The sequence below is a fragment of the Micropterus salmoides genome, unplaced genomic scaffold, assembly GCF_014851395.1.
Source record: "Micropterus salmoides isolate LMB-PRFRI ecotype aquatic unplaced genomic scaffold, ASM1485139v1 Ms_hic_scaffold_3, whole genome shotgun sequence".
Lineage (NCBI taxonomy): Eukaryota > Metazoa > Chordata > Actinopteri > Centrarchiformes > Centrarchidae > Micropterus > Micropterus salmoides.
In genome coordinates this window covers 11886769-11914505 of record NW_024042261.1, presented here as the reverse complement: position 1 = coordinate 11914505, position 27737 = coordinate 11886769, and the positions used below count along the sequence as shown (strand labels likewise).

Sequence of the window (27737 nt, the reverse complement as noted above, 5' to 3'; positions counted from 1 at the left end):
GCCCCTATTTATCAAGCTTAAGAATTACTCATAAGAACACTGCTAAGAACTGACTTAAGAGTGAAAAAATTCTTGGCTTAAAAGTTAGTTACCAAACATCATAGCAATAATTTGAGTGAAGTGTAGGACTAAATCTTAAGTGTCAGTCTTAGTGCTAATTTACAACACTTTGCTGTGCCACAAACAGGATTTTTGATGACGATGTCGCCAAGGACCAATCACTGAATAGATTTCCTTATTTAAGAATATTCTCAGATAAATTCACATTGAATGGTAGGAGGAGTTTATATTCAACACACATTTAACAATAAAGAATTTTCATGAGAATACATTATGATATAGGCCTACATTAATAAATGAAAATTCATCTTCTACTTCTACTACTCCTGTATTGCCAGCTTGAACTGTGTGTGCTTCTGTCGGATTACGGGGTGTTGTTGGGAAGTCGATGAAACGCGTGACAGTGTGTGGAGCTGTAGCCTAAGTGCTATAATTGTTTCCATGACTATTTGCTTATTGATGGTTGCGACGGCCACAATCATCAGCATTGCTTCGTTTGTCCTGTGGCAAATAAATGAAGCGTCATCACAACCTTCAATTTAACTGAAAGCGCATTACTGCGTAAAGTCAGAGGTGAGATGACGTCCCTCACCAACTCGCTGACAAAGTTTATGCCTGCGCTGTCCCACCCCGTCTTATTAACTGCGCGTCGTCGAATAATTCAGAAACATTCTTCCTCTCCTGAAAGATGCATGTCTCTGTCTCCACAGTGCCATCACAAGCCCCTACTGGCAGCTCCTAACCACTTGAGACACTTCTCGAGCTGTTTTAAATAACTGGGAGAATAAGAGTGATTCTTAGCTTTAAGAAATTTGATAACTTGCTTTTATTCTTAATTTTAAAAGTAGAAAATTTCATGAATTCTCAGCACTTAAGACTACTGTGGCACTTTGAGAAGCTTGATAAATACCGGCCCAGATCAAAAAACTAGTATTTCTCGTTTTGAAGGGCAGTTCCAAATGATGCGTTTTGTCGTTTAATTTAGAGGAATTGTTTTTTGCAGTTTTAGCTGAGCCTGAAAGTCCTCTAACTCATCTCACTGTCTTTAATGAGAACATGTTCTTTTATAAACCAATAAGCACCAATTGCTTTCACTTGTCTTCCCCTCATGAGTGTGATTCATGTGGAGAATACGTGTTGCCATTGTTCTACACTTTCACTGCACTGTATGCATAGAGTTTGAGTGTGAAAATATTGACTGAAGTCAGCTCCATCCAGTTTATGGTGTTAACCAGGGGGGAAAAAAACAACAACATTACCATAATGTGTCCGAATAAACAGGACACTTTGACCACAGTCACCAAAGGCAGCAATGGAGAAGATCTGAGGCAGACAATGTGTATAATATTGTGCGTAGAAGCAGCGTGACATCTGTTTTACCCCTGTGGGACAGTGGCCATGCTGTGTAGGTAGCACGCAATCTGATGGTTCTTGTACTTTTTATCAAAACACTTTCTGTTCAGCCTTTGTTGCTGTAAATATTGACTGGATAACTCATTGCTCGAACTTGTGAGGCAATTGATCAATAAAGCATGGAGTGACGGGGAGAGGAGCAGAGGCGAAGGGACGTTTCAGGTGGGAGGAAGGAAAGAAGATAAAAGAGAAGGGTGAGGAGAAGTAGAGTAAGAGCATGAGAGAGAGCATGAATACACGTGTGTAGTACAGTAATGTGTGACGTGTATGCTGAGATGTCTTTAGATGGCTGATTCCCAGCTTTAGTCTACTCCTGTTTTATTTAACTCCCCCAGAACAGTTGCTAAAGGTGGTAGACTGGGGCTCCTGGTTGATGGGAGGCCGGGAGAGTGGCAGCACCCCGTCGAGCATGATGAGGGGGGAAATGGAGCCGCTGGTCAAGCAAGAAATCCTTCACCACATGCCTCTCAGACCACCAAAATAGCGGTCAGACAAGTATGAAAAATACATGCCCTCTGGCTGCCTCTGGTTGTTCCATGACACAAGGAGGGCCCACACAGAGCTGGAAAGAAGAGGAACTGGTGGATGTTGTGCTATCCTCAGGGAAGTAGGAAAGGAGAAAGTAATAAAAGAAAAAGAAGAGCAGGAGATGGAGAGAGAATGAACAGAACTGTGCTTTATTATGCAAATGGCCAGTTTCATTAGATGTGCAATTATTCTTATCATTAGTTAGCAACTCCAGTAGTTAATTAATGTTCAATTATGCATTCCAGATCCTCTTACCTCTCTGGTGTAATACATTTTGTCAGTCATTTAGCACTGCAGGGAGGACAACCACAGTGAACCTTGAATCCACTCAAGCAAAGACACACACATCTGGACATCTGAGGAGCTTGCAGTGAAAGTAGTGAGATACTGATGATTTAAATTCAGGTCGTAAAAGAAGCCCTGACTTATTTACCATGCTGCACCCTTGCGGCTAAATGGATAAATGGCTGTAAATAGTGTCTTGTAACCAAAATATCAATGGTGTAAGTTCCTCGACACCTATTACCTGTCCATCAGCAGTCATGTTTACTGTCCCAGTGTCCTTGAGCAACACACTGGACCCTTAAGGTGTTCTGGATGATAGTGTCAGCTAACTGTAAATGGTAAGCTATGAATCTTCCACAACAGTTTCACTGCAACAAAGACATCTGTCCAAATGAATTGATTTGGACCGCAGCCCACGCTCCTACGCTATATGATCAGGCTGAATATTGAAGTCATAACCCTTTTATAACAGTGCTTGGCAGAGCAGCCTTTTAGAGGTTTGATGCTGAGTGCCCTTGACAACCCTCCTACACTGGCCTCTGCAGTGCCGGCCATGCTCGAAGACCGGGCTCAGGAAAGTCTCCCCACGACTGGCACCTTGTGCGGAAGGCTGTCTCCTGGTTCCTCTCAGTCTGTATCTTTCCCATCTTTCACTGTCACCATCTTCCTCTCCCTCATTTTCACTCTCATTGTCTCCTCCTCTTTCCATCATCCTCCCATTTCTTCCATCGAGAGAGAATGACAGTCACTTCAATTGTCCTTTCTGCACCTCATCTCACTGTCTGGAGAGAGACATGGAGTAGGGGAGGGGAGTAGAGCACAACACACACACACACACACACACACACACACACACACACACACACACACACACACAAACGGCCACATATCTCTGCCTCTCAGGAGGGAGTGGAGCAGGCAAGAGTGGAGATACATAGGTGTCTCAGCAGTGTAACTCCCGTGTAGTAGGAGTGGGTGAGCAGATTAGGCAGGAGACATGCACACACATATACACACACACACACACACATATCATTGTGTGCCAAGCTGTCAGTGACAGAGAGGAGCTGACAAGCCTACTGATTGTGGGAGTGAAGTGTAAGGTGGTGACAGGTCCTTGTCAGAGCAACCCAGGTCAAACCTTTAATATGTCTCCAGCTGTGTGCATGTGTGTGTGTGTGCGCATGCAGCCCAACAGCCCCTTTGAGAATCAAGAGAAGACAGCTGCTCATCCGTCTCTCAGCAGGTCTCAGATCTGCTGACTGTCACTGTTCATTTGTTTGTTTACAATCAGCACCACCGGCAGCTGCTCTGAAATCAGTCTGCTGTCACACGTTGCACAGAACATCATGAGCACAGCTTGCCCTGTGTCTGCTCGGCCTCATTAGGTGTAGTCACCGCTGGGCTGGCTGAACACTGGAGTTCACACTTGTTTAAAGTCACAACTGTACAGAAACTCAGCACTTTTTTTTTTTTACAGTCCATAAGCACTTTTTCGGGAGCCCCAAGTCACACAGCCCCTCGGGGAGGCAGTAGCCTGAAGGAGAAGTGAACTTGTGATTTGATGGTTTTTGGTTTGAAAATCTGCGCCTTCTCTCAATTTTTCGTTCTCTTCACATGGCCTTGAGCAAGCCCCCTTTTGCACCAGTAGAGTTGTTATATAGACAGTGGTGAAATAATGTGGTCATACTGGGCAGCTCCCCTGCACAGACAGATGATAAATTAAAGGAAGATTAAAGGCAAAAGCCTAAATAAATAAGTGGAGGAATGTAACAAATGCTTCAGGGGCATGAGATGGCTTTGAATGGTTTGATGAGCAAAAAAGGTGATAGCTACTGTTAACAATTCATTCACACTGTAGCCTGTAGGCCTTTGACAGGGTCGTTTTGCCTGGTATCTTAAACAGAACTGATCTCGAGATGATTCAACCTGCCAAAAGAAAGACACTTTCCAATAAAGCTAGCTTAAGATATTTCATGTTGGTTTTTCCTTAATTGTTTCCCAAATGTGTATGTGCAGTGAAACCTTCCGTAATCAGGAAAGTAATAGTTGTTTCCCTTAGTTATGTGCTACAAAGGAGTATCTAGACCACTGTTGGGGAAAAGATCTGATAGGTGAATAACAAAAAAAATTGTTTAGAGAATAAAATCATACTTTCAAAAAGTCATGACATTGCAAGATTTAACCTGTAATTTAGTAACGTAACGTTTTTATAGGAACTTTTCTGTCAAAATATTGTTGTGATATTATGGCTTTTTGTCTCGGAAAATTATGACTTAACAGTCAGAACATCCTGACTCTTCTGTATAATCATGAATTCATTCTTGTAATATTATGAGTTTCTCTTGAAATTTCTTGACTGGGAATCCAATCAAGTAATTTCAAGAGAAACCCTGCAGCTTAATGATGAATTTATATCAGGTTCTGACACAGTGTATGCGTCTGAGTGTGCAGTTGTGTGTGCATGACAGAGACAGGAAAAGGAGCGAGTGCAGATAAAAAGTAAGCAGTGATAGTCTGTGCCTGACCTTGCTATTCTTCCTTAACACAAAGCCTCTTTTCCCATGACAAACACAAGCCCATTGAATCTACCCAGACAATAATGAGAGGTCTTCCCACAACAATAGGCTAGATCTATTTATCAGCCAAGTAAAAGAAAAAGTGGACAACCCAACTACCCCTTTATGGGAATTCAATCAATAAACCCTATTCTGTTTTATCAACTATTAATCTTCTTTTAAGTCCTCATACTTGAATAGGACAAGCAACCAAGTGTATATATAAACTTATATATATTTATTTATAGTGCCATACAATGTGCGGCCACACCGAGAGAAACCACACGGAGAGAAACCACACCGAAGCTGCCCCAAAAAACAACAAAGGCACATGAGGAGTCGAGACGAAGGAGAGAGTGGGAAAATGAGATAGAGAGAGGAATGACAGCGTTCAGAAAAACAGACGGCTGCACTGCTCTGCTGTGCGTATCATTTCTTCGGCTCAAGAAGCGGCAAATAAACAGCCGTCTTGTTTTTGGCTCCAACACCTGTGTTATTTCTGCATCGCCAGCAGCAGTGGCAGCAAATGGCTTGTGAATAGAAGTGGAAGAGAAGTGGAAGTTCTCCTTTTGTCCTCAGCCCACTGAAAAGATATTGTTCATGTAGGATTTCTTCTCAGATATAAAGAATTGCTGCCAAGTGTAAAAGGACATTAGAACTGTCGCAGGGATATTTTTGGTGCTTTCATTAGAGATACAAAGTTTCGGTCTAATAAAGTTTATTGCAAGTAAAATGACAGTATGCGGGAGTTCTCTCTTCTCTTGTCTATGGATATTTCTTCCTACGCACCTGTCTACAAGAAACTCAAGGTGTGCATGAGCCTTTACAGACAAGATTGGTGCAGATTGGTTCATTTCAAAGGAATTAGGACATTGCAGGTTGTAAGTGATTTTCTCTAAACTACCAGAGAGGAGAAATGATAAAGATGCATTGTATTGTTAAAATTACATTTGACATTTAAACCCAATGCCTGCCACATGTACAAATCACATGCTTTGAATTTAGAGTGCAATTTCCCTTTAAGCCCTGTTGATAGATGTTTGCATTTCATGGCATGTTTAGTTTTGGCAACACACTGTCAACAGAGTCGTAAGTGGGCTTAAGATTCATTTAGTTTCTGAACTCAGTCGTCTTTTCATTATCTCGACCGTGAGGAACGTGTTGATGAGGATAGTTACTCTGTAATTATGTGTTGACCCATCATTTAAATCAAACCGACTCCTGACAGGAAGCTGGCATACGTAAGGCCAGGACTAACTGTCAAACGCACACACATACCCCAAGTTGAAGGTCTAGAAAGGAGTGATAGGTATGTGTGCGTATACAGACACAGGCACACGTACTGTCACACCCGTGCAGACAAAAGAAAATAAATGTCGCAGGGTCTTTTATGCTACTCAACTCTGAAGTTTCTCAAATCAGCTGTTTAACATAAATTAGCATTTGCAAAATAAATGTAATGTTTTGTGCTGTGGTAAAGTGATGCTGATGAATGATGCATGAGGATATGCAAATGAACACCATCCAGTTGCCAGCTGAAGTTGCTGGTTTGTGATTCACATCCCTCACCCCTCCGCCTCCTCCGACTCGCTCTCTCTCTCTCCTCCCTGGTCCCCTATCATGCTTTGGGAGGTGGAGGGGGGTCATGAGTGCATGTATGGACCTACAGAATGTGTGTTGGAGCTCCCATCATATCGGTGTCCCTCACTCCTACGGAGTGCTTTAATTGACATGGCAAACTTGTAGTTGTTCACACAAACTTAAAATTGCCAGTGCAATGCAAATCAGTATCCAGCAGGCATTTGTAGAAGTGTGCTTCTTCCAGGCCCCTCAACTCTTCCCAACTCGCTTACAAAAGCCTACTGTTGCATATCCCAAAGGCTGCAGGGCTTTCAACAGTATAATGTGTGGAAAATGACAGCAATTATATGCTATATGCTTTTCAGCATGGCTAGCGCCAGGCTGCATGGCAAATTAGAGAATTACTGTCCAAGAAGGGGTGAAAGGCGAGTTTTGAAGAGCAGTTTTCTTATTCAAAATAATATACTGTCACTGCTTAGCCATAAGCATGTGGTATACACTACCTGTTTTGCAGTTTGGACATTCACAAACCTTTTGACTTTTTAATTTAGTTTTTCAGCAAATTTTATAGACATTCAAGAGAGAATGGCAGCTGTAATGCAGCTAGCAGCATAACTTAATTATTTCACAGGTGTTTCCTGTAATTCTCAATTATCACATAGTTTATATTTACAGTATCCTTTTAGAGCAAAGTGAATTGAAATGCCCACATCAGAGGTATTACTTCTTTTTCCAAAAAGAAATTGTTTCCAATCAACACGCATCTCAGCAAGGTAATTGAGTTTAGTATTTTTGTGGGCTACAGTTCTTTATCATAATCATCTGATAATATCATTCTGGAATAAGATATGCAGCCCCTAAAATGGGATACATCTTAAAATATAAATATATAAAAATATTAAATATTAAAAAATCTAAAAAAATATTACAAGCACAAAATTGGACCATATTATGACACTTAACATTTTCATTGCATACAGATATATCTAAGTGATGACACACAGTAGAACATTTATATTTTATAGAAAGATGAGCTTCAGTTTGTAAATATGACAGGGGGGATGCTTTATCTGCCAGAACTCCACAGTTCAGTGGTCTAAAACACCTTCTGCCACTGGAGTTTCTACTCCAGTTAATGCTGTTCTCTCAGAGTTGAAAATAAACAATGCATTTTGCCACCTATCCGCGCTGTGTTTCTTATAGGGAATTCTATTGTTAGAGTAGCTCAAGGCTACTGACACATGCCCCTCACTCCAAGTATACCCGGAGAAAAGTTGGGCAAAAGCACTTCCAACATGGAACACTTAATCAAAAGACGTGCAACAAACGCAACTCTGTTTGGCAGGGATTCAAACTCTGACCTGAGTTCACAGATTCACATGTGAATGTGTGAGAGAGAAAAGGAGAAAAAGAACGTGTTATATGTGTTGGTGCCAAGACTTTAAGTAAATTTATTCTTCTGTAGCTAATTAATGTGTGTTGGAAGAAGACCTATGTGCATAAAGAGGAGGTTGTGTGTTTTTGATGTTCATAAAAATAGTGGGATGTTTGCCTCATGTCTAATTCAGATTCGCAGTTGTCAAATGTAACTGAAAGACGGGACAGCTGGTGAACAGAGTTGTTGGAATCTTTAAACACATCAGGCCTCATGCAAGACATTCTCTTACTTTTTTGCCTTTATTTCGGATTGGATAGCTGAAGAGAAACATGAAATGGGGGAGAGAGAGAGGTGGTGACACGCAGCAAAGGGGCCACTGTGGTAAGGAATCGGGCTAGTACATGGGGTGAGCTTACTGCCACCCCTGAAACATAAGCATTCTAGCATGCTAAATAAAGATGGGACACATATCTGCTAAACACCAGCATGCCAGCATTGTCAGTTATGAGCATGTTCGTTAAAACAGAAAAAATGCATATAAAAAGAAATTATGCTCACTCCTCATCCTTCCCACAACTTAATTTACTCTTTTCCTTTCACCCACTCTTCCTCCTCTAAACATATTAGCATAAATAATGTGATCATACAATATATTTTAATGCAAGGATTCATGGGACTTTTCCAATGTGCACACTTTAAATCACTCACCCAGTCAGTTTCTCCCTGAAAACCTTCAAAGAAATGCGTCTTCACCCCAATTCATGCATGCACGCTTCAAACTCACAATACAGACATAACGCCTCCACACACAGGCGTGGGCATATGTGTGCATAGACATGCACGCATATGCTGTGCACACACTCTAATCAATTCCCTCTAGATGAGATTAACCAATCTCTCGTCAATATGCTTCATTAAACAGATAACATGTGAAGCACACACTTTGTGTGCAGGAAGCTGTATTCTCCAGTGGGCACAGACAAAGATACGTGAAATGTTGTATTGTTTCTTTAGACAATACATTACATTACATTCATCCTTCATGATTGAGTACCTCTCTATAAACATCACATGAGATTACTGACAGTTAATTGCTGCCTAAAAAAATCTAGACAAGCCACATCCTCTCATCTCTCATTTAAATTCTCTTCTCTCCTCTCTTCTCTCTTTTCTATTCTTTGATCTTTGCAGTCACCTGGTTTTCGCTTTCTCTTTATCCAGCACCAAACCAAAGCACTGAAGAAGAGATTGAGCTTCAATAGAATTTCCATGGCAACAGATTTTCAATCATACCTCTCCAATCACGTTACTGTGGCAGTTCGTCCAGGGAGAGCTGAATATGATCTGGTTTAGCCTTTGATCATGATCCCACTGATCTTTCAGTCAAACTGATATCATACTGTATCAGCTGACCATCTCCATTATGCACTTGATTTGGATAGTTTAGATATTTTTCTCTGTCTATTTCAAACACTGAGACCAGACTCAGTTTTGCAGCTATTTGCATTTTGAGCTTCAGGCATGTATAAAAGTCATGCTGATGTTTTGGGGGCTTTGTTACCTGGTGGTTTTGTGAACTTTATGGCATGAAATGGCAGAGCATTTATGTGTGTTCACGAAGCAGAACAGCTGTTTTCCAACTAACCTCCCATATCCGCTTGCCTGTAGTTGCCGGTTCATTTCTCACGTTGCAGTGCCTCGGTCTCGCAGAGCCTGCAGCCCCTCACTCGTAACATGAGCATGAACTTGCCCACAATTGAGACTACTGACATTTAGTGTTGTCACAAACAGTGCATTTTCCCCATTCACCCCTGAGACCTCGTCTGTGTAATTTAGTTCCACCGACAAGATTCCATCACTCCTTATTTTCTTAGATTAAAGAAAGTATCAGTCAGTGTTATTGTCATTATTACATTTGCTTGGTCCTAGGAGACTCTACTTCCTCATTTAGTGCAGATAATAGTATCTTTTTGAAAAATATCCAAGGGTGTGTTGGTATGCTGGCTAAGTTATTACAATTTCCAATAATTCAGGTTGAAATGTATGTAGAATGGATGTTCAAGTCAAATGAACAAGCTACACATCTTTGTTAAGTCTGCAAACACGGGGTATTATCATTACTTAATCTAATTAATTGCACGGTTACACACATATCCCCCACACAAATAAATTGTCATATCACAAATAATGATATATCATAATCTTAACACCAATGCTATCTTCAGAAGTGCAATTAGCATGGAATTTGCCATTTCCTCCTCCTGACCCACCCACGGATCTTTAATAAGATATAGCAGATATTTGCCAATGAGACACTGAGATGCTGTGTCTTTACACGGATAATTAGCTAGATTGCTCATTAAACAATTAGTCAGATATTTGTCTGATAGTCCCTGCGGTTTGCTTGCACTCCATTCCGATGTTTTGTCTGACATTTGCAGATATTATTCATCTGTTAATTGAAGCTTTCAGACAAACAACTAATAAAAGTCAGCTTAAATAGTTGAATAGCAAATGCGCTTTCAGTTGAAGAGTCAGTCTAAGTCATTCAGTCTGTGTTTTTTCAGCATGACCAGACTGTGAATTTGAATTACCTCTGCTGTGGAAAATTAGTGTGAAGCATGCCACATTTCAAGTTGCTGCTTTATTTATTTAGCCCTTAATCAAAAGTAAGTCTCAATAGACTTGAAGGTTTCATTATGCTTAAACCAGAGTGCATGTACAATGGTCGAACAGCATCTGAAACCCCCTCGTTCCTGTTAGAATTTGGAGAAGTCAGCAGGGTTTGTACTTCTCGCTCAAGCTCTCATTTTTTCAGTGTTCACACAATTACTTTAGTGACGTTTTGTGCAACATAGCGAACGCCTTCAATGAGAGAATAACCGAAAATGTGCACTGTTATCCCCATCCAAACAATTATCATGTCTCCCCCCTCTCTATGACGGCAGGCTTTTCACTCTGCCTTCGAGTGTGGCCATTCAGTGCAGCTGTAAACACTTCGTGGTCAGAGAACATTTCACATGAGCATACTGACATCTTTAAAGATCTCTATCTGATACTAGTGTGAACTGTGAAACAGGACATTTAATCAGTGTTGAAAATAAATCACGTTCTTTTTTGTACCTAAACATACAGTATTTTGGATACAGTACGTCAAAGTCCATGAAAGTTTTGAGTGAGTCTTAACTTCTTTTCAGATTGGCCATTTTGCTTCCTGTTTAACAAAGTGTCTTAGTGTCCTCTGCGCTAGTGGTGTTGGCCATGCCAAGCTGACAATAAAAATGAACTGTAACACATGTATATGTTTATGTATGTGTAGTGATTGGAATGTAAAAGATGGGACTTTCTTTGCTGCAAAGCTAAGCTAACCATCTGCTGGCTGCAGCTTCATAACCCATTAGTTAATGAAGCTGAAAGTGATGTCTGTCTTCTCATCTTTTTTTTTTTAACTATTCCTTTAGGAATTCAAAAGATATTCTTCTGCATTTGATTTTTGGTCAACATCATTATCCAGTAAATATCTTTTAGTCAGTTTCTTGTCCATTGGAACTGATGATCAATAGATTAAGCAAGTCACTGGGAAGTATTTTAATGTTTATTACTCTGGAATGGAGCTCAAATATTAACTTTGCCTTCATCCCACCTCCTTCTTTCACCCCTTTGCATTGTCTCTCTCTTTGTTCCTCTCCCTTTTATCTCCCTCAAACCACTCCTTCACCTCTCTTTCTCTCTTTCTACAGCAGAGCCGTTGGATGGAGAAGAGTACCTAGACATTATAGGTATCATGCGAAACCAAGCGGGTCGTTATGAATGCAAGGCCAGCAACGACGTCGCCACGCCTGATGTCAAATATGTCAACGTGGTTGTCAACTGTAAGTAACGGCCAACAGCCACACTGAACACCGATCAACATTCTCACCACGTTTCATGTCAGACGTTTCACAAGATGAGACACTCAACAGATAAAAGCCTATAAAAGTCAAGATTGGAGTGTGGTGATAGTGACATGTAGAATATGGTGTGGCAATGAGTGAAGGCTGTGGAAGTTGAAACTTGAAAGTTTTGGAGCACCCTTCAGTCTTCTCAAGGCGGATCCAGGTAGAGAGAGAAAGATCTCTAACTTTGATTGCAACTGCCACTTCCATGGTAATTCTCACATACCACATCGTCATTTAAGAGACACTTAGCATTTAAAAACATGATCACCTAATTACATCTTGTCAGGGCTCCATGTTAGATCTGATGAGTGTAATACATGTGGAGGCTGTTCCGGATTGATGAGCAGCTCAAGAGACATCACAAACCAACTACCTCCCAGAGGAGTTATAGAATTCTTTTGATCAGTACAATTCACGAATGGCTGTTTGCCCAAACCGCACTTTAGCCAAGGCTGAGTGCCTGAATTAAATGATAAAGATTTCTACATTAAACCATTTCTTTGTGTTTAATCCTAAATGGAAAACGGACATTAATCCACATCAGGCATATTTTTGGCCACTGTGATGTTTGTAGAAATCATTATGTATGAAAGATGATGTTTTAGTATTGATTACTTTTTAAGTCAATCCCCAAAAAAGATATCTTTTACACTGGTTATTGGGGCTTGAAGGCCTTAAACAAGAATTCAATTTTACACCACAGAATGTAACACAAAGAAGAAACTTTCAATTCCTTGAGCTTATCTAATATATTTGTTTGGTTGGTTTGTTTGTTTGCTTTTATCAGTGAGATTCAATACAGAGCATTTGTGAAAGTGCTTTTCTTCTGTCCCATGCTTGTATCAGTTACCTTATTCAGACATTCCTAACAAAAATACATTTTTTTCACTTGTTAGGAAAAGAAAATACGTACATTTTTCAAAGAAAAACCAAAAGAAAACAATGCCAAATGAAATGATTTTATTAGGGAGGTTTGGTTATTAAAGATGTTATCTGTGTCAACATTCTGTGCCTCTGCAGATCCTCCAACAATAAAGAAAACCCAGAGCTCAGAGACTCAAGTGGGCCGCATGGGGACATTGCAGTGTGATGCCACCGCTGTGCCCACACCTGAGTTTGAATGGTACAGAGATGAAAAAAGGTAAACACACATTTACACATTTACACATTACATTCAACCCCCCCCATACACACACACCAGTGTCACAAATGGACACCTGTACAGAGCTGCATATGTCAGATCTTGGTTCATATGGACATGGTGAAACGACAAAACATTTTAATTTTAATATTCCATTCTGTAACATGACACTTCAAGATCAGCTAACCTTGAAAAACCAGTGCAACTGCGCATTTTTGTGAGCTAAAATACACAAGCTGCATACAAACAGCCAAACAAGACATTAAATAGAGCGCAAGCCATCGTCTCAACTGTGTAGAAGCTTCTCTATTACTGTAATGATCTCCTGTAATGTTTCCAGCACGGAAACGTTTTCGACCTCACATGTCAGATTACTGGAAACAACAACAAGTCTTTGAGAAAAGCCTTATAACAGTTTGTATTGCAATGTTGGAGTACCAGAGCTTATTATGTTCTTCCCTTTTTATTTTGGTGGAAGATCTGTGACTGCCGATCAGTTAGTCCTGCTGGTGACATGCATGTGATGGTAGGTTGCAGAAACCCTGAACTGAGTCATGGAGCAAACTTGATTTATGTTTTACCACCATTACAAATAAAATCAGGCAAAATAATGAGATTTACATTGAATTTACTTAGGCATGACCATGGCAGCTGTAAAGAGGCTCTGCTGTTTTCGCTTATGAGCACAATTAATGAGCAATTAATGAATAGCTTTGCTTTTTTAAATTAAACATCATATTGAACACTCTTCCCTATGCAAGTATTTGGTGAATACTGTATGAGCACCAATCTCTGAGCTGTCTGCAAAAAACAGGACTACACTGAGGTCCAGCCTTTCATCTTTCAATGAGCATTCCCTTTTCTTTTTTTTTTAATGACCTGGGTCAGAAGCACTGTACATCCTTTCTCCCAAATGTGGAAGCAGCTTCATCACTTTATTCTTGTGCCAGCCATGCTCCGTATCATTTTACTCTTTGATCCCTTTATCAAATCTGCCCTCAAAGGGGTCCCATTGTCACATCCCAGTGTTAATTTGATGACATCATTTGTATAGTTTGATAATGACTAATCACCCACTTAATCACACACTAGGCAGTCATTCCATTGGTAATTGAGCATTACTGTGTAAGGCAGCAGTGGATTCTGTGAGAAGAGAAAGCGGAGAACAGATCAGGTGTTCTCCTGCATGTAATTTATATACTGTAGTCACCGAAAAATCTCGGTAACCCCTTTCTCATACCACCAGTAATTCCAGTGAAATAGAAATCATCACTGCACTGTACTGTCTCCTGTGAAATTGCACGTTCTGTGACCATACACGGATGTTCATTGGAAAGCTATCAATTTAAGTGTCATGCATGTGTCTGAAAAACACTTGAAGACAATTGAAGTGTAATGACATTCAAAGGCAACAGCAAGCCAGTCCCTCCATTTCAACACTTGTCATTTAATAACCCGAGATTCCCTTCTCTGCAGCAAGTTCACCCCCTGAGTCACTTTGGGAATGGATGGGGCTTAAATAGAAAAAGCTAATGATAAGACAGTTGCACATGCAGAGCATCATGATCTGCAATATCACCCGCACCCAAACTACAGTAGTAAAAGTTCACTGAAGATTGGGAGAAATATTTTGGAGGAGTGTCACAAGTGTTATCACAGATATGGTCTCTAAAGTAATAGCCCTATCACGCCAGTGCTTGAAAAGAAAGATTTATGGTCGTTGAAATATTTTGCATTATCTGTTGTTTCCAACCTCCATCTATCTCAGTTGTTTTGTCCCCTAGAGGGTTTTGGCTATGTGCCCCTTCTCTGTGCCAGTGGAATGTGTTATTGCACTTTCTCCTTGGATGGTGATGTTAATGCACCATAATAATATAATTTATCCTTGCTTGGCTAGTTAATTTCATAGTCCCCTCCCCAAGAATCAAAGCTAATGCACTGTAGCCTGTTGTTTCCTATTTACCTGATAAGGTGGGGTCTTGCTCCTGCGCTCGTTTCACTTTTAATTAGCTTAACCTCATCAGCAAAACAGTTATCAGTGAACACCCTGAAATCTGCATTTAAATCTCAAAGAGATAATGTTGGTTACGGTTGCACAGCAAGCTTGCCATTCTCACGTGGCACATTTACTGTGACAATGCCAGATTTGGCGCTTGAAATTCTTAGTCATTTAAAAAAAATAATCATATGCACTTGATGGCCACATACATGATATTATGCTATACACTTTTGAGGCTAAAGCTGCATGCACAAGGCCAAATGTCAGCATTAGAGGTGTTCAGTACATGTACGAACAAAACTGAATCACCATTGCCACTGACCGAATCAGTAGCTCTTAGCAGTGGAGCTCCCTTCACTGGAGACTGAGAGCACCGTTGGTCAGCTGCGATTCACAGTACATTACTTCCTCATTAAAAACATATTAAAAGACATTGACAGCCACAGAAACAATCATAATCTGATAACTATGTGGTAAATAATAGGCTGTGGAGTTATTAACCTTACAAACAGTTCTTGTATGGGCTAGTTTTGTTCTAAGCTGAATGAGACAGCTTTGCACAGACTGAACGTACTACTGAAGTGCATTTCAGCAGTGATGCAACCGCTCAGCTCACTTGGAATCTGGAAGTAAACTGAACAAAGTGATTCGAATCAGCATCATAAACATAAAGAAAAAATTGTGTTGTGTGTGTTGTTCCTTTGTGTGACCTGCCATGCCTACTTGCTGTTTGTGGTGTAGCCTGGCCAGAGTGGCTAGGAAGGTGGTAGGTAGGCAGACTCAAACATCATATGTTCGCAGAGGTGATTATTTTATTTACAGTGGTCTGCAGTACACGGATAATTCTATTCAAACAAACAAAAAGACTTACAAAAAATAACGCATCAAACTTGTAGCAACGCTAACAAAAGGCAAGTGTTCACAGCAGCACAGCCTCACCTCTTTCTCCTTGGGAACACAAGTTTATATAGGGCGGTCAATTCACACCCAACTGCTTCAGCCCATCCCATTTTGATCCAGGTTGATCTACTCCATAACGTTACTATCTAGACGTCTCTTAACATTTGGAACATAGTTACCAGTTCACTCCACTCTCACTGCCTACAAAACAGGTCAGGGTTATTCACACATTTATTTATAATAATCAGTGATGTCATCCATGACCACCCTGTTCCTATAAAACAGGAAATGCTTAGGCTGACCCCTCCCCAAACAATTATTCTGCATTGGGGAACTGAACAAAGGAACAAACAATTGTAAGTATTAACACAGGAAAACAATTAAACCAGGTTTAAACTTGCAACCTAATAAAATGGAGCTGAAACTAACTTATGACTATGTGTTTACTCTAACTTACCATATGCTTTGCTGTCGACTGTAACATAATGCAAACACAAACAACCCGGGATAGTAAGTGGTGCACTTTTACACAAGCTATGGTAAATTACAAAAAAAATAAACACTTATGTGTATAAACTAGACGGTAATGGCCTGTATGGGACAAGTGGTGAGCAAACCCACTTCATCACGCTGTTGTTAAGCTATTATTGGACAATTGCCGTTCGGGGGAGGGGTTTTAGTGAACAGCCAAGGGGCTGCAGTACTTTTGGAATACTGCATTATATGTATGAAAAATGAAATATAGTTCTATAAACGGTTATGGAGTCAGTTGGTAGTGTAGCGACACATTCTGATTGGCCAGAATCAGTTAAAATAAAATACTATTTTTTGTCTATTTTCATTCATATTAGCTGTGTCATTACCACTGAATCAGACCTTGAAAACTAAAGACCCCATTTTTAAATTAGAACAAGCCATTTCACAGGGTTGACATGTTGGCAGTGAAGGAGTCAAAACAAATCCCTTGTCTGCTGAAACATAACAAACCAGAGGTGTGGTTGCACCATTACAGGTGACACTTGCACTAACATTTGACAAATTAACACCTTTCACCTGCTCTGGTCATACTGGGGAAACACATTTAAAGTGAGGAGACAGGGGAAAGTGTTAGAATTGAGGGATTTGAATTGTTAATTCTCATTATTTCAGCCTCAAACGCTGCACCTTGATCATTTCTACATTTTTAGAAGTACAGTTAAGCTTTTTTGAAGTTTTCTGATTATCTTTGGTCCTTTGTTGAATTAAACATTCTTTTATCCCTTTTAACTTTATTTTCATAAACAAACTAAACTGTCATGTGTCACATTTTAATTACTGATACACTTCAGATGCAGGATTTATCTTTTCAAGTCTCACTGTAGCCTATTTGACATTGATTAATTGTTTTCCTTAATCCCCCTTATATTTCTTGCAACTTTTGTTTCTGATTGGTTTATGTGAGGAAATGAATTAGTGTTTAAACTGGTCCTATACCCCAAGTACAGTATGCAGTTTTTTTTTTAATAGTGTGACAACCCCGCACATTTGAAATGAAACCTTGCCTCTTGGTACAGACCTGTTAATTTTGGCAACTTCCAATCTTTAATATAATTTCCTCTTGGTGGGTTGTGTTACCCCAAAACAAACCACGTTCTTGGAATGGAGAGTTTTCTAGTACCAAGTTCAAAAAGCACCATTCTCACCTGCCCAAACCAACCAAACTGAGAGAGTAAACACAGTTTGTTCCAGAGTTCGAATAATTTGCTTGGCACAAGCTGGTGAACATAAAGTGGGCAGCAGAGCTTGCTCTCTCTTCTCCTCTGACTAGAGAGGCTTAACTCACCTAGCCTTATATCCGTCCTCCGTCAGTCTGATAACCTGAAAAAGTGGAGTGCTTCAGCTGATTAAACAAATTATCCTCTTAAAAGTAATTGAAACCTAACTTTACAGCATCTCTGACTTCACCAAGGTTTGAGGGTCTCCACGGTGCTTAGAGACCAAATTATCCTCAGTAGAAACCGATGCATCAGCTCAAAGCAGCTAGCCAGGTGATCATTACTGATACCTTTTACTACCTGGCTGGCATGACCCTCCACGCTATTTTTGTCTCACTGGCTGTCCATGATGGAATCAAACTGTAAATTGGTTGTCCCTTCAGCCATGTTCTTTTTTTAAATGATTCTGTATTGTTTACCCAAATCTGAGAGAAAATATTGTTCTGTTTAAAACAGTAGCTCTTATGAACTCCGTAATAGTACTTAAGTCTTGAGAAATGTGTTTGTAGAATCAGCCACTGCCTCTCTTTATCTTCATCTTTTAAAAATAGGATGTTGCTCCTGCTCCCGGGGCAGTAATTCACTCCATCCATGTTTATAACATGAGATGTAATCCAAAGTGAGTTGCTAGCTAGCGTGACAGACAGACCTGTTTGTTGTTTTGTCAGCTGATACATGGCTGTCACAGCCACCAGAGCGTTTTCAATCATCTCTGGGTTACAAGTCTCAGCAGGACTCTCCACTTGATTTCATTTATCATCAGCCTTGAATCATAACGGGCCTGTCACTTTCTCAGGCAGTGATAACCTACTTTAGATGCTCCCACACGCTACAGAATCAAATCTGTCCATCTGATGATTTGCTCTGGTCTTTCATCTCTAACGGCCTGCGACCGCAGCCCTGCGCACACACTGCATGCCCTCCGCCAAATAGAGGGGTCAAGTCATTTCAATCTAGGGTTTAATGTAACAGAGCAGCTCTGTGCATCAACAAATGATCACTGAAGATATCCAGTAGAGCACTGCTGCCCTCTGCTTGTGAGGAAGGACATCAAGTATGCAACCGCAGGGATGAGAAGGCTTGAAAAACTTGCCTTCAAAAAAAGGTAGACAACTGCCAACTTTATTGATAATGCATTCCGGTCTATTATCCCAGATAAAGAGGCTGGCAGAGACACAAGCATATTTGAGGATGAACTTGAAATGAAAAGTGAGAGAAGATGCCGGCTGCAGATCTGCGCGTGCCAACACATTAAAAGTTAAAATGGGCAGCAGAAATGTTGAGTTCGATAAATGCTAATAGAAAAGGCGATGCACTTTGGGCACCAGAGATCCAGTTTCCTGTTCTTTGCGATCCAGTTTTCTGCTGCTGGGTATTTGAACTTAAGGCATGTGCGCCGAGTCCAACCTAAAACCTTCACTGTGAAAACAAAATAGGGTTCTGTGTCTTTTGACCTGTTTAGGTCAGTTTATTCCCCTGATACTGCATTACAATCATGCGCTATTATCTATGGCTATATAATAATCTATGCCGTTTGTTTTCAGCTCCCTGCGGCGCCGTGTATTATCTGGTCTCTCAGCATGGCCTGTGGGCAGGGAGGTCTTTTTAAAAGTGCAGTCAATTCTCATGAAGACACACTGGAGAATATATCTGCTGCTGGCCTTATCATGGGAGGGGAGTTTGCTTTTAAATGAAGTGGGCACACTGCTGCTGCACTTGCCCTCCCTCATGTCTCGCTCTTTTGCTTTCAGCCCCACACACATGCTGCCACTATTCCCAAGGTGTCCCTATGGGAAGGATCTCAGCACTTTATCAAGTCCCTACTCCCTAGTGAGTCAAATTATGCTGTGCCATGACGTGCGTTTTCCTTTTTATGTTAATACTTTCTATCAGCAAAGTATGCGTCAGCATAAACTTCTCGCTCCCCCGCTCAAATTCCGATTACCACATTACCCAGACTTAAGCAGGATTAAGTCGAGGCGCCTTAAATGAACTTCACCTCATTCATGATACGAAAGGGCTCAATCATCCCAGAACAAGCAGAATCCATTATGTGCACCGTGTTATTTAAAGAGTTTTATTTGGTTGTGATGATGTAAGGAACAGTTCATCAGCGAAGTACACAGTCTGAGTCAGCAAATTGTATTGATTCATTTGTACTGAAAGGGGTTCAAGGTTGACATAATTGATTGTCACAAGTTTGGTGGTCATTAGGACTCCCAGAAGTGCAGGGAAGGACTTCAGCCGCATACTAATAGTTTATGTGAAAACAGTATAACAGTGATGATCCTGTTTGTTTGGTGACAACAAGGTAATATGCAGAAATAAAAGAGAACAGCAAAGTTTGAAGCTCAACACACTGCAACTTAAGAAAACACATGCCAAAAGCAAATTAATAAAATATCTTCACTGATTTCACACACATGCACAGCATTTAGAAAACTGAAGTGCTTGCAGAAATGCTGCAAGTAGCACAGACGACAACAGAAACTGTTTCCAGGGGATACTAAAAAGTGAAGAACATATTGTTGTCCCATCAAAAAACATACATTTTAACGCCCACTTAAGGATAGCCGACTTCAAACCATGAAAGTAACAAAAGAAATTGATTGGTCCTGCATTTTCTGACGAGATGTTGAAAAAGGGAAAGGAAAAAAATAACACTTGTAAAGCAGAAGAACAGATGCAGATGATTTGAGAGATTAAAATTATGAAAGAATTTTGGCTCCAAGTCAAGCTAATTGTGAAACCATAATCTAGATTATTGCAGCGCCTCCTTGAAGTCTGTGCCTGGAATTTGCAATTGTTTTTTTAGCAGAGAAAAATAATAAGAAATAATTTTCAGTGACATACTGATGGAGCCATTGGTGAGATCTCGTTTCCACAAACCTTCTCACAGCTTGAGGCAATGCCATCACTTGTGCAAAACTGGGGTATTTGTGTCTGTTTAAACAGCTGGAGATTAAATTCTGAACAAAAATAACTCTGCTTGTTTCAGGTGTATTGTCAAACCCGAATCCATGTAGCTGATTACATTTTGCATTTGCGGCGCACATATGAAGCAAAATGCACTTTAATGTGGAAGATTAGTGTCTCAAATTTCAGGTTAACATCTTAACGTCTTCATAAGTTATTGCAAAATGTTTGGAAATTAACGATTATGATTGTAAAATCAAAACAGATCTGGACATTTCTTTAACAGATTAGATCAGTGACATGTGAAGCCAATCCTGACAAAGTTTTGGGACAATTGGCCCAGCGGTTTCTGATGAGATGTTAAAATAGGTTTAGTGAGAAAAATTAGTGGAGCAAAGATAGAGATTTTGAGATTAACTTGATTGTTACAGCACCACATTGAGGTCAATGAAAGGCCAACTTTGGTTTCCCATTAAAGCCCCATTTGAATTGAATTGAACTGTGTGTCATTTTATGTGCAATGCACCAGCCAATTTTGGTAAGTTTTGGTCTTTTTGCAAACAGTGGAGCAAAAGAAATGTTAAATGGAATGTACTTATAGTGACTTTCTAGTCTTTTGAACACTCACGCTTTACATGTCACACTCACCCTATTCACACACATTCCACCACTATGCAAGGTGCCACAGTATAGTGTCTATATGATTTAACATTCAGAAAACAGCAAAATCCTGTCAACCAGATTCTGAAAAGTGTCATGGTGCTGAAAGGCCGAGAATCTAATTTATTTTCCAGCCAGAAGTGTGTATTCTCTTCTAGTAAAAAACCTGTATTTTTTGTTGGTTAATTAAGCTCTGGTGAAGTGTCTCTTCTCCTTTACCCGGACACTGCAGACTTTATATTTTGCCCAAAATGTCACTAACTCCCTTCTGGCTTGAACTCCTCTAATTAGCATTACTTTGCAATATTTAAAATGGCTTCACTTCTATCTGTCTCTCCTCTACAGGCTGTCCAATGCCCAGGGCATCAATATCCAAATTCTTGGCACTACCACTATTCTCATGATTGCCAATGTCACCGAAGAGGATTATGGGAACTATACCTGTGTGGCCTCGAACCGACTGGGTGTCCAGAATGCCAGTCTTTTCCTCTATAGTGAGTATTGACACTAATGCCATTTGCTGTAGCTCACGGTTTGAATCCAAGATGGAACGTTATTGTTTTATTATAAATATACAACTCCATATACTGTATGTACGTGTGCCACCTCTAGAGATTGTATACCTCACTACACACATCAATTATTAAGCATGAAATTTCAGGTTACAGTATAACATGGACCATGTTCGAACAAACATCTAAATCACTGTTTCAAGTTGAAGTCGAATGTCTTTGAGGTGTTATTCCTATTAATCTAATTTCCCATCAAATCCTTGAAAATCAGCAGGGAGGAAGCTCATTGTAGTTTTGGGTGAATTTCTTTAAGCTTCATTGTAAGAGCTAAACATTTGGAAGAAAAATGAGAACTAAGAGAACTAAGCTGCTACATAGTCAGTGTAGTAGTCATCAAACAGCATACTCAACTCTGCAAGACAGTAATTAAACCAAACCCTCAAGGAAATCCAGGAATATGGCTGGAAAGGGGAGGTGACATCTTTCAACACCCAAGTTAATGTTCTTAATTTCCATATTCAATTTGGTAGAGCAGAAGTGGAAGCTTTGCTTTGGTTTGTAACTTTGTAATCAGAGTGTAATATCCTGTTCCAAGTATCAAAGTAGTAAATATCAGTAATATTTATGTACAATGCGATGTATTACAGACCCACTGTATGTATGAGGTCAAATCAGTATCACAATAGAGAAAGAAAAAAAAAGAGATATGAGAGACAGTTGTGATTAGGACATGAATGTCATTATAGCTGTGCCACTAAAGGGCAGAAAAAATCTAAACAAGTTGACATGTCTCTTACTCATTAGGGTTACCATGTTGACAAACCATACTCATACACACCCAGCAGACACATGAGCAACATTTTCATTCAGTTGGAGTAAATATTCAGACTATTGGAACAGTCTACAACAATAATCTGCTCTCCTGATTTTGGCATTACAACTTTCACATAAGACAGACTTATTTTTTATTACCTGTTAATATCAAACAATTTTTTCCTTATTTAATTTACTCTTATAACACACCTTTCAGAGAGCCAACACAGCTGTTTCACTGAATTGCAAAAGGCAAAAAGCTGCTTGAACTGCTATAAAAAGTGCTTGAATTGCTATGATCCAGCTTTGAAGCCTGTTGCACTTCTCTTTGTGGAAAAAAACAAGAATAATGACGTTTGAATTGTTGAGCTAGAACAAAAATAAATGCACATACTGTACAGTAAATATGTAGCTCAACACACTGCAGCTTAAGAAAAGACATGCAAAGAGACAAAACAAATGTGAATTAAGAAAACACCTTCATCAATTTGACGAGCATTTAGAAAACAAAACAAAAGGTGAGAAAACTAAATACAGAAACTTTGCTAGGAAATGAGTTGCAAAACAGCTGAAATGACTTTGTTTTGTTTTAACATTCTGATTGCACGATGCAGATTTTACTTTACATACCAGTATTTGAATTGGTGGCCTAGTAATCAGCACAACATGGTTCTTAAGCATGGGGCATCAAAAGCACAAGATGGCCACCAGATGTCACCAAACACCTCTAAAAGACACTTGCAATGCATTTTGGTATATTTACTGACTCGGAGGAAGAGCATATGTATGTAAAGCATCAGAACAATTCATTTGTTGGTATTACTCTTCTGTCAAACTCCAAAATTGATAATTGGCATTGTTATAATTATAAAAATATCAGTATTATCTGTGTGAATGCTCAAGAAAACTAAAATTGTGTGTGTCCAATTATTTCTTCAATAGTTTTTTGAAGGTGGTCCGGTCTGAGTGAGGTCTCTGGCAGTGATTCTGACTACATTAACACACTCTCACTCTCTCTCTTTCCCTGTGTAGGACCCGGGACAGGTCGAGATATCAACGGCTCCGCCTGTGTATCTCAATCACTGTGGCTCCTGCTGGCCTGCTTCGCCTGCCTTTTCTTCAAGTGTTAATACCGCTGTCTTCCTCTTCCTTCTCCTCCCTACCGGCGCTCCCTCCTTCTCCTCCTCCTCCTCCTCCTCCTTCTCTCCAGCTCACCGACATCCTTATTGCTACCTTGTTACCAACTTTACTGCCCCCACCCCAGACTGTTTGCATCATGATACGAAAACCTTATGTGCTCTCGAGCACTGCTTACAGATATTACGAAAAAGCGATGGGTTATGAGTAAAATGAAAAACATAAAACAGTGAAATGAAGGACAAAACAAGCAAACAGTGCTCTTTTAAAGAATTGCATTGTTCTTATAAATTCGTATGCACTTCTTTGTTTCTGCTATATCTTGTCTTCAGGGTCTGGATCTGGTTTGGGATTTGTTGTATTTTTGTCCTCATGAGAATGAAAGCAGAGGCTCCCCGCTCACAGGGATGCCAACAATCATTCGTATCTAGAAGTACAGAGGACATAAGGTGTATTACTTCGTACTCCAATAGATGCATTATGTTAACTTCAATTGTAGATTTAACCAAGTGTTTAACCAGTGCATTAATGAGCAACATGCAAAGTATCTGCCAAATATCCATATGTAGATTTGAAACTAACACACAAAGAAATCAAAGGGAAAATACTGCAGCTGATTCTGTAATAAGATTAGAGCTTGATATTAAAGTCTGTAATGCCATAATCTGATGCTACTACTCTGAAACAAAGATACAGAGCATTAGCCGGAAATCTCTCCAGTCATTGACATTGTTTCTAGATGCAGCAGTCACTTGGGTTGTTGCCGTCCAGCCCAGAAATCGGGGATGCAGTGAATAAAATCGACATGTTCCTGCTGAGCTAAACCATGCGGAGTGCAAACCTGAAGAAATTAGTTTATCTGGGGTATGGATATCTACATCTTCATTCAGTGGCTTTGCAACCACTCGCCTTTATTCCAAAATAATTCTTCTTTTCTTTTGCAGCAGTAAAAGAAACACAGTAGGTTGTAATGATGCGTACTGTACATAGTAAAATTTTGTATTTCTCTATGATAAGACAACTTGTCGTGCCACTGTAACAACAGGAAACAGAGAAAATTGTTGCAGTGTATGTTGCTTGTTTGACAACCAACCAACCATACAGTGCAGTTTGTCTCTGCTCCACAGCAGGCTGCGCCGCATTTAGCTACATATACTGTACCACATACAGTGTTTGCTTTTAGTTAATAAGTTTTAGGATCATTCTTCTATACTGCTGGAATTTGGATAAAAATGTATGACACCAATGAATGACTTACTTTTTAGTTTCTCTCTTTCAAAGAAGTATGTGTGTTTTAATATGAAATGATACAGAAGAATTCATAATATATTGATATTGAGGGGGTTTTTTTCTGTCTTTACCTCATTCATTTTAGTTGTGTGTATATATATACTTGAATCCAATGTCCTTATACTTTATAGAAAGGCAAATTCCGTGTGTCCATATGTCTGAATGGGGTAGCAATTTGTTGAGAATGACGTCGTAGCAACCCTGCTCTATCATGTGAACCGAAGCCCATTAGATAACAATGTTTTTAAAAAAAGGTCTAGCAAAAAAAAGAAGATAGTTTTGTGCAGTTATTATTGTACCTATCTTTGAGAGTACTGACTTACATGATGTTATAGAGAATGGAATATTATATTTAGACTGTAATGCTCTTCTGTACACCTGGAATTCAAAGAGAGCAGCAAACAAATGAATACTGAATGTTTATTGCCGCTAAAGACCATCAAGGCCACTGTGCTGATGGGCCTTTTCAACAAAATGATACCTTTATGATACTAAAGCAAATTTTCTCATCACACCTCACCAAAAGATTACTGAATTTATTTCCTTATGAACAAAGTGGTTAAATGAATACTACATGTCAATATTTAGTAAAACACACAAGAAGAAGATCTTTCAAACAGTGCAAATCTTTCAGGAAACAGCTCAGAGATGAACTGCTGAAATCGGTGCACTATTAGCTGCCTTTTTTTGCCATTTATTTTGACCTACTGTAAGGTGACTAATCGCGTATGGACTCCAGCTCAGCTCCTCGACTGGATGTGTGTTCACGTCTCTGCTCTTCTAACAACCAAGCTGAGATAGTACTAGTACTGTAAAACACACAGTGTAATTAATGTCATCCTTGTCATGCATTAAAGAAATTGTTCCCAGTGTTTTCATCGTAAATGCTTCTGAGGCCGTGGCTGTGTGACTTTGTAGTGTTGGTGATGCCATCTGATCCAGTCTAATTTTCACGTGGTACAGCTGTGTAGAGAATGAGTTTTAAAGCTGAAGCATCTAAACAGTTAAAACAACATTTGTCTTGTCTCTATCAGTCACAACATAAACAATATCTTACAGTCAGAGTTCTCAGTCTAGGAAGTGATAAGAAAGCTGCTCGTATTTATGCTTTCATCATCTTAACCGGCTTTTTAAAATTTATTTCCTACGACTCTGGTGGATCCACTTTATCGTGGATGAACTTGACTCCTGGTGTTTTTCTACTGCACTGGTATTTCTGTAGACTCTTTTACCGCTTTTTAGCCTCTGGCTTGCCCATACTTGAGGATGCTTGTTTATCAGCAACAGTTATCTTCTTACTGTCGTAAGTGAATGATCTGGAAGCTGTGGTGGAATAGCTCTTCATGATCGGTTTGCATGAGAGTGATCTGTGCTACATGTCTATTTCAGTAAGTCCGTCTGTCTCGCATAAAAGAAAACCTCAGGGCAGAGCAAAGCTGGCCTTGGGTAGACTCTCAAACTAACTAAAATGTGTTTAAAATTTAAAATGTGTGTTTTTCTTTTCTTTTCTTTTTGCTGGAGGAGACCCTGACAGACCAGAACAAGGTCAAATACCTCCAAATTTTAACCTGCTTGGAATGCATGATTCACTGCATCCAGGCAAACAGCGTGAGGGATCTTATTTTAAAGGATGCTACAATAAATTGCCTGTCATTGTCTAAACTTTGTAACGTTTGGGTGATTTTCACATAAACCTCACCAATGTGGATGTCCAAGTGTGTCCATGCAGGTTAAAACCAGCCAATAAGCACTGAGTGATACTAAGACCACTTACGTAAAAGCCATCAAGCTCTGTCTTAACCTTGAAGCAGAAAGGAATAAAGAATGCTGTCCTTCCATTGCTCATACTGTAGAGACCAAGAGCCAGCCTAAGGACAGAGCACCAACCCCCTGTAGACAGACCTGGATATCTACTGAAGACTGTAGACACAGTTATCTAGTTTACGATTGATCATTGCCTAAAAACATCTCCATCGCTTCACTGTTGGCTTTTGTATGTGCGCGTGTGTACTCTGATGATTCTGATTCTGTTCATTATTATTAACCTGAGAAGTTAACGTGAGGCATGAGATACATGAGGAGTTGGCCAAACAGCTAACTTTCTACTTTCTGTTGATGGGTGGTAACCCTCTATTTAGAGATTCTTTTTTTCTCTCACTCTCTTTTCCTCCTCTGTGTGTATATAAAGTATGATGTTTCTACAGTAGAATGTTGTAAAGTCAGCAAATCCATAAGATCGTGTTTATACAATTCAACGTTTAAAACTTAAAAACAAGCAAATGTAACTATCAAGTTTGTATGTCCCTGGAAGGGGAATTAAGATTCAATCATGGATTATGACACAGCAATGTCCCGTTTTTTTTTTTTTTTTTTACTTTACTTTATTATGGCATAAGGTGATTGCAGTCAGTTTCTAAAAAAAAGATATGTAATAAAGGTATATGAGAAAATGTTCATAACACAAAATAAAGTTGTTTGAATTCAATGTTCCGTATTTGAATGTGACTTGAGATGTCGGGGAGCTTAACCTTTTTTTTGGGAGATAGCTTGGAACACACGGAATCTCACTGGTACTGTTGTGTTTATCACCATGTAACTTGCAAATAAAATAATATATGTATTGTTACATTTCCTCTGGAAGACATTTTTGTCCTCGCCAAGTGTGAGAAATACAACTGAGATCCAGCTCGTCACCAAGGGAATGTTCCAGTTTTTTGTGCCAAAGGTGAGAGGTAAGACTGGCTCTTTACGCCGCATCACTGCCATGAAGTGCTGCAGTAAAATGTTTTAACCACAAGGTGTCATAACAAACCAAATTATGCCCCCACTGTGTTGAGGACACAAACACACCATTCTGCATCCTTATTAGCCTCT

General features: G+C 39.7%; 1 protein-coding gene across 1 annotated transcript in view; it reads left to right on the top strand.

Moving 5' to 3' along the window:
• Positions 1-27460, top strand: part of LOC119883371 (limbic system associated membrane protein) — a 214888-nt gene extending 187428 nt beyond the window's left edge. Inside the window, exons 5-8 of the mRNA XM_038693995.1 lie at positions 11544-11675; positions 12762-12882; positions 21457-21605; positions 23469-27460. Of these exons, the coding sequence (XP_038549923.1) occupies positions 11544-11675; positions 12762-12882; positions 21457-21605; positions 23469-23566 (500 nt within the window). The 3' untranslated portion in view covers positions 23567-27460. The remainder of the gene's footprint in view (positions 1-11543; positions 11676-12761; positions 12883-21456; positions 21606-23468) is intronic.
• Positions 27461-27737: the final 277 nt, after the last annotated feature.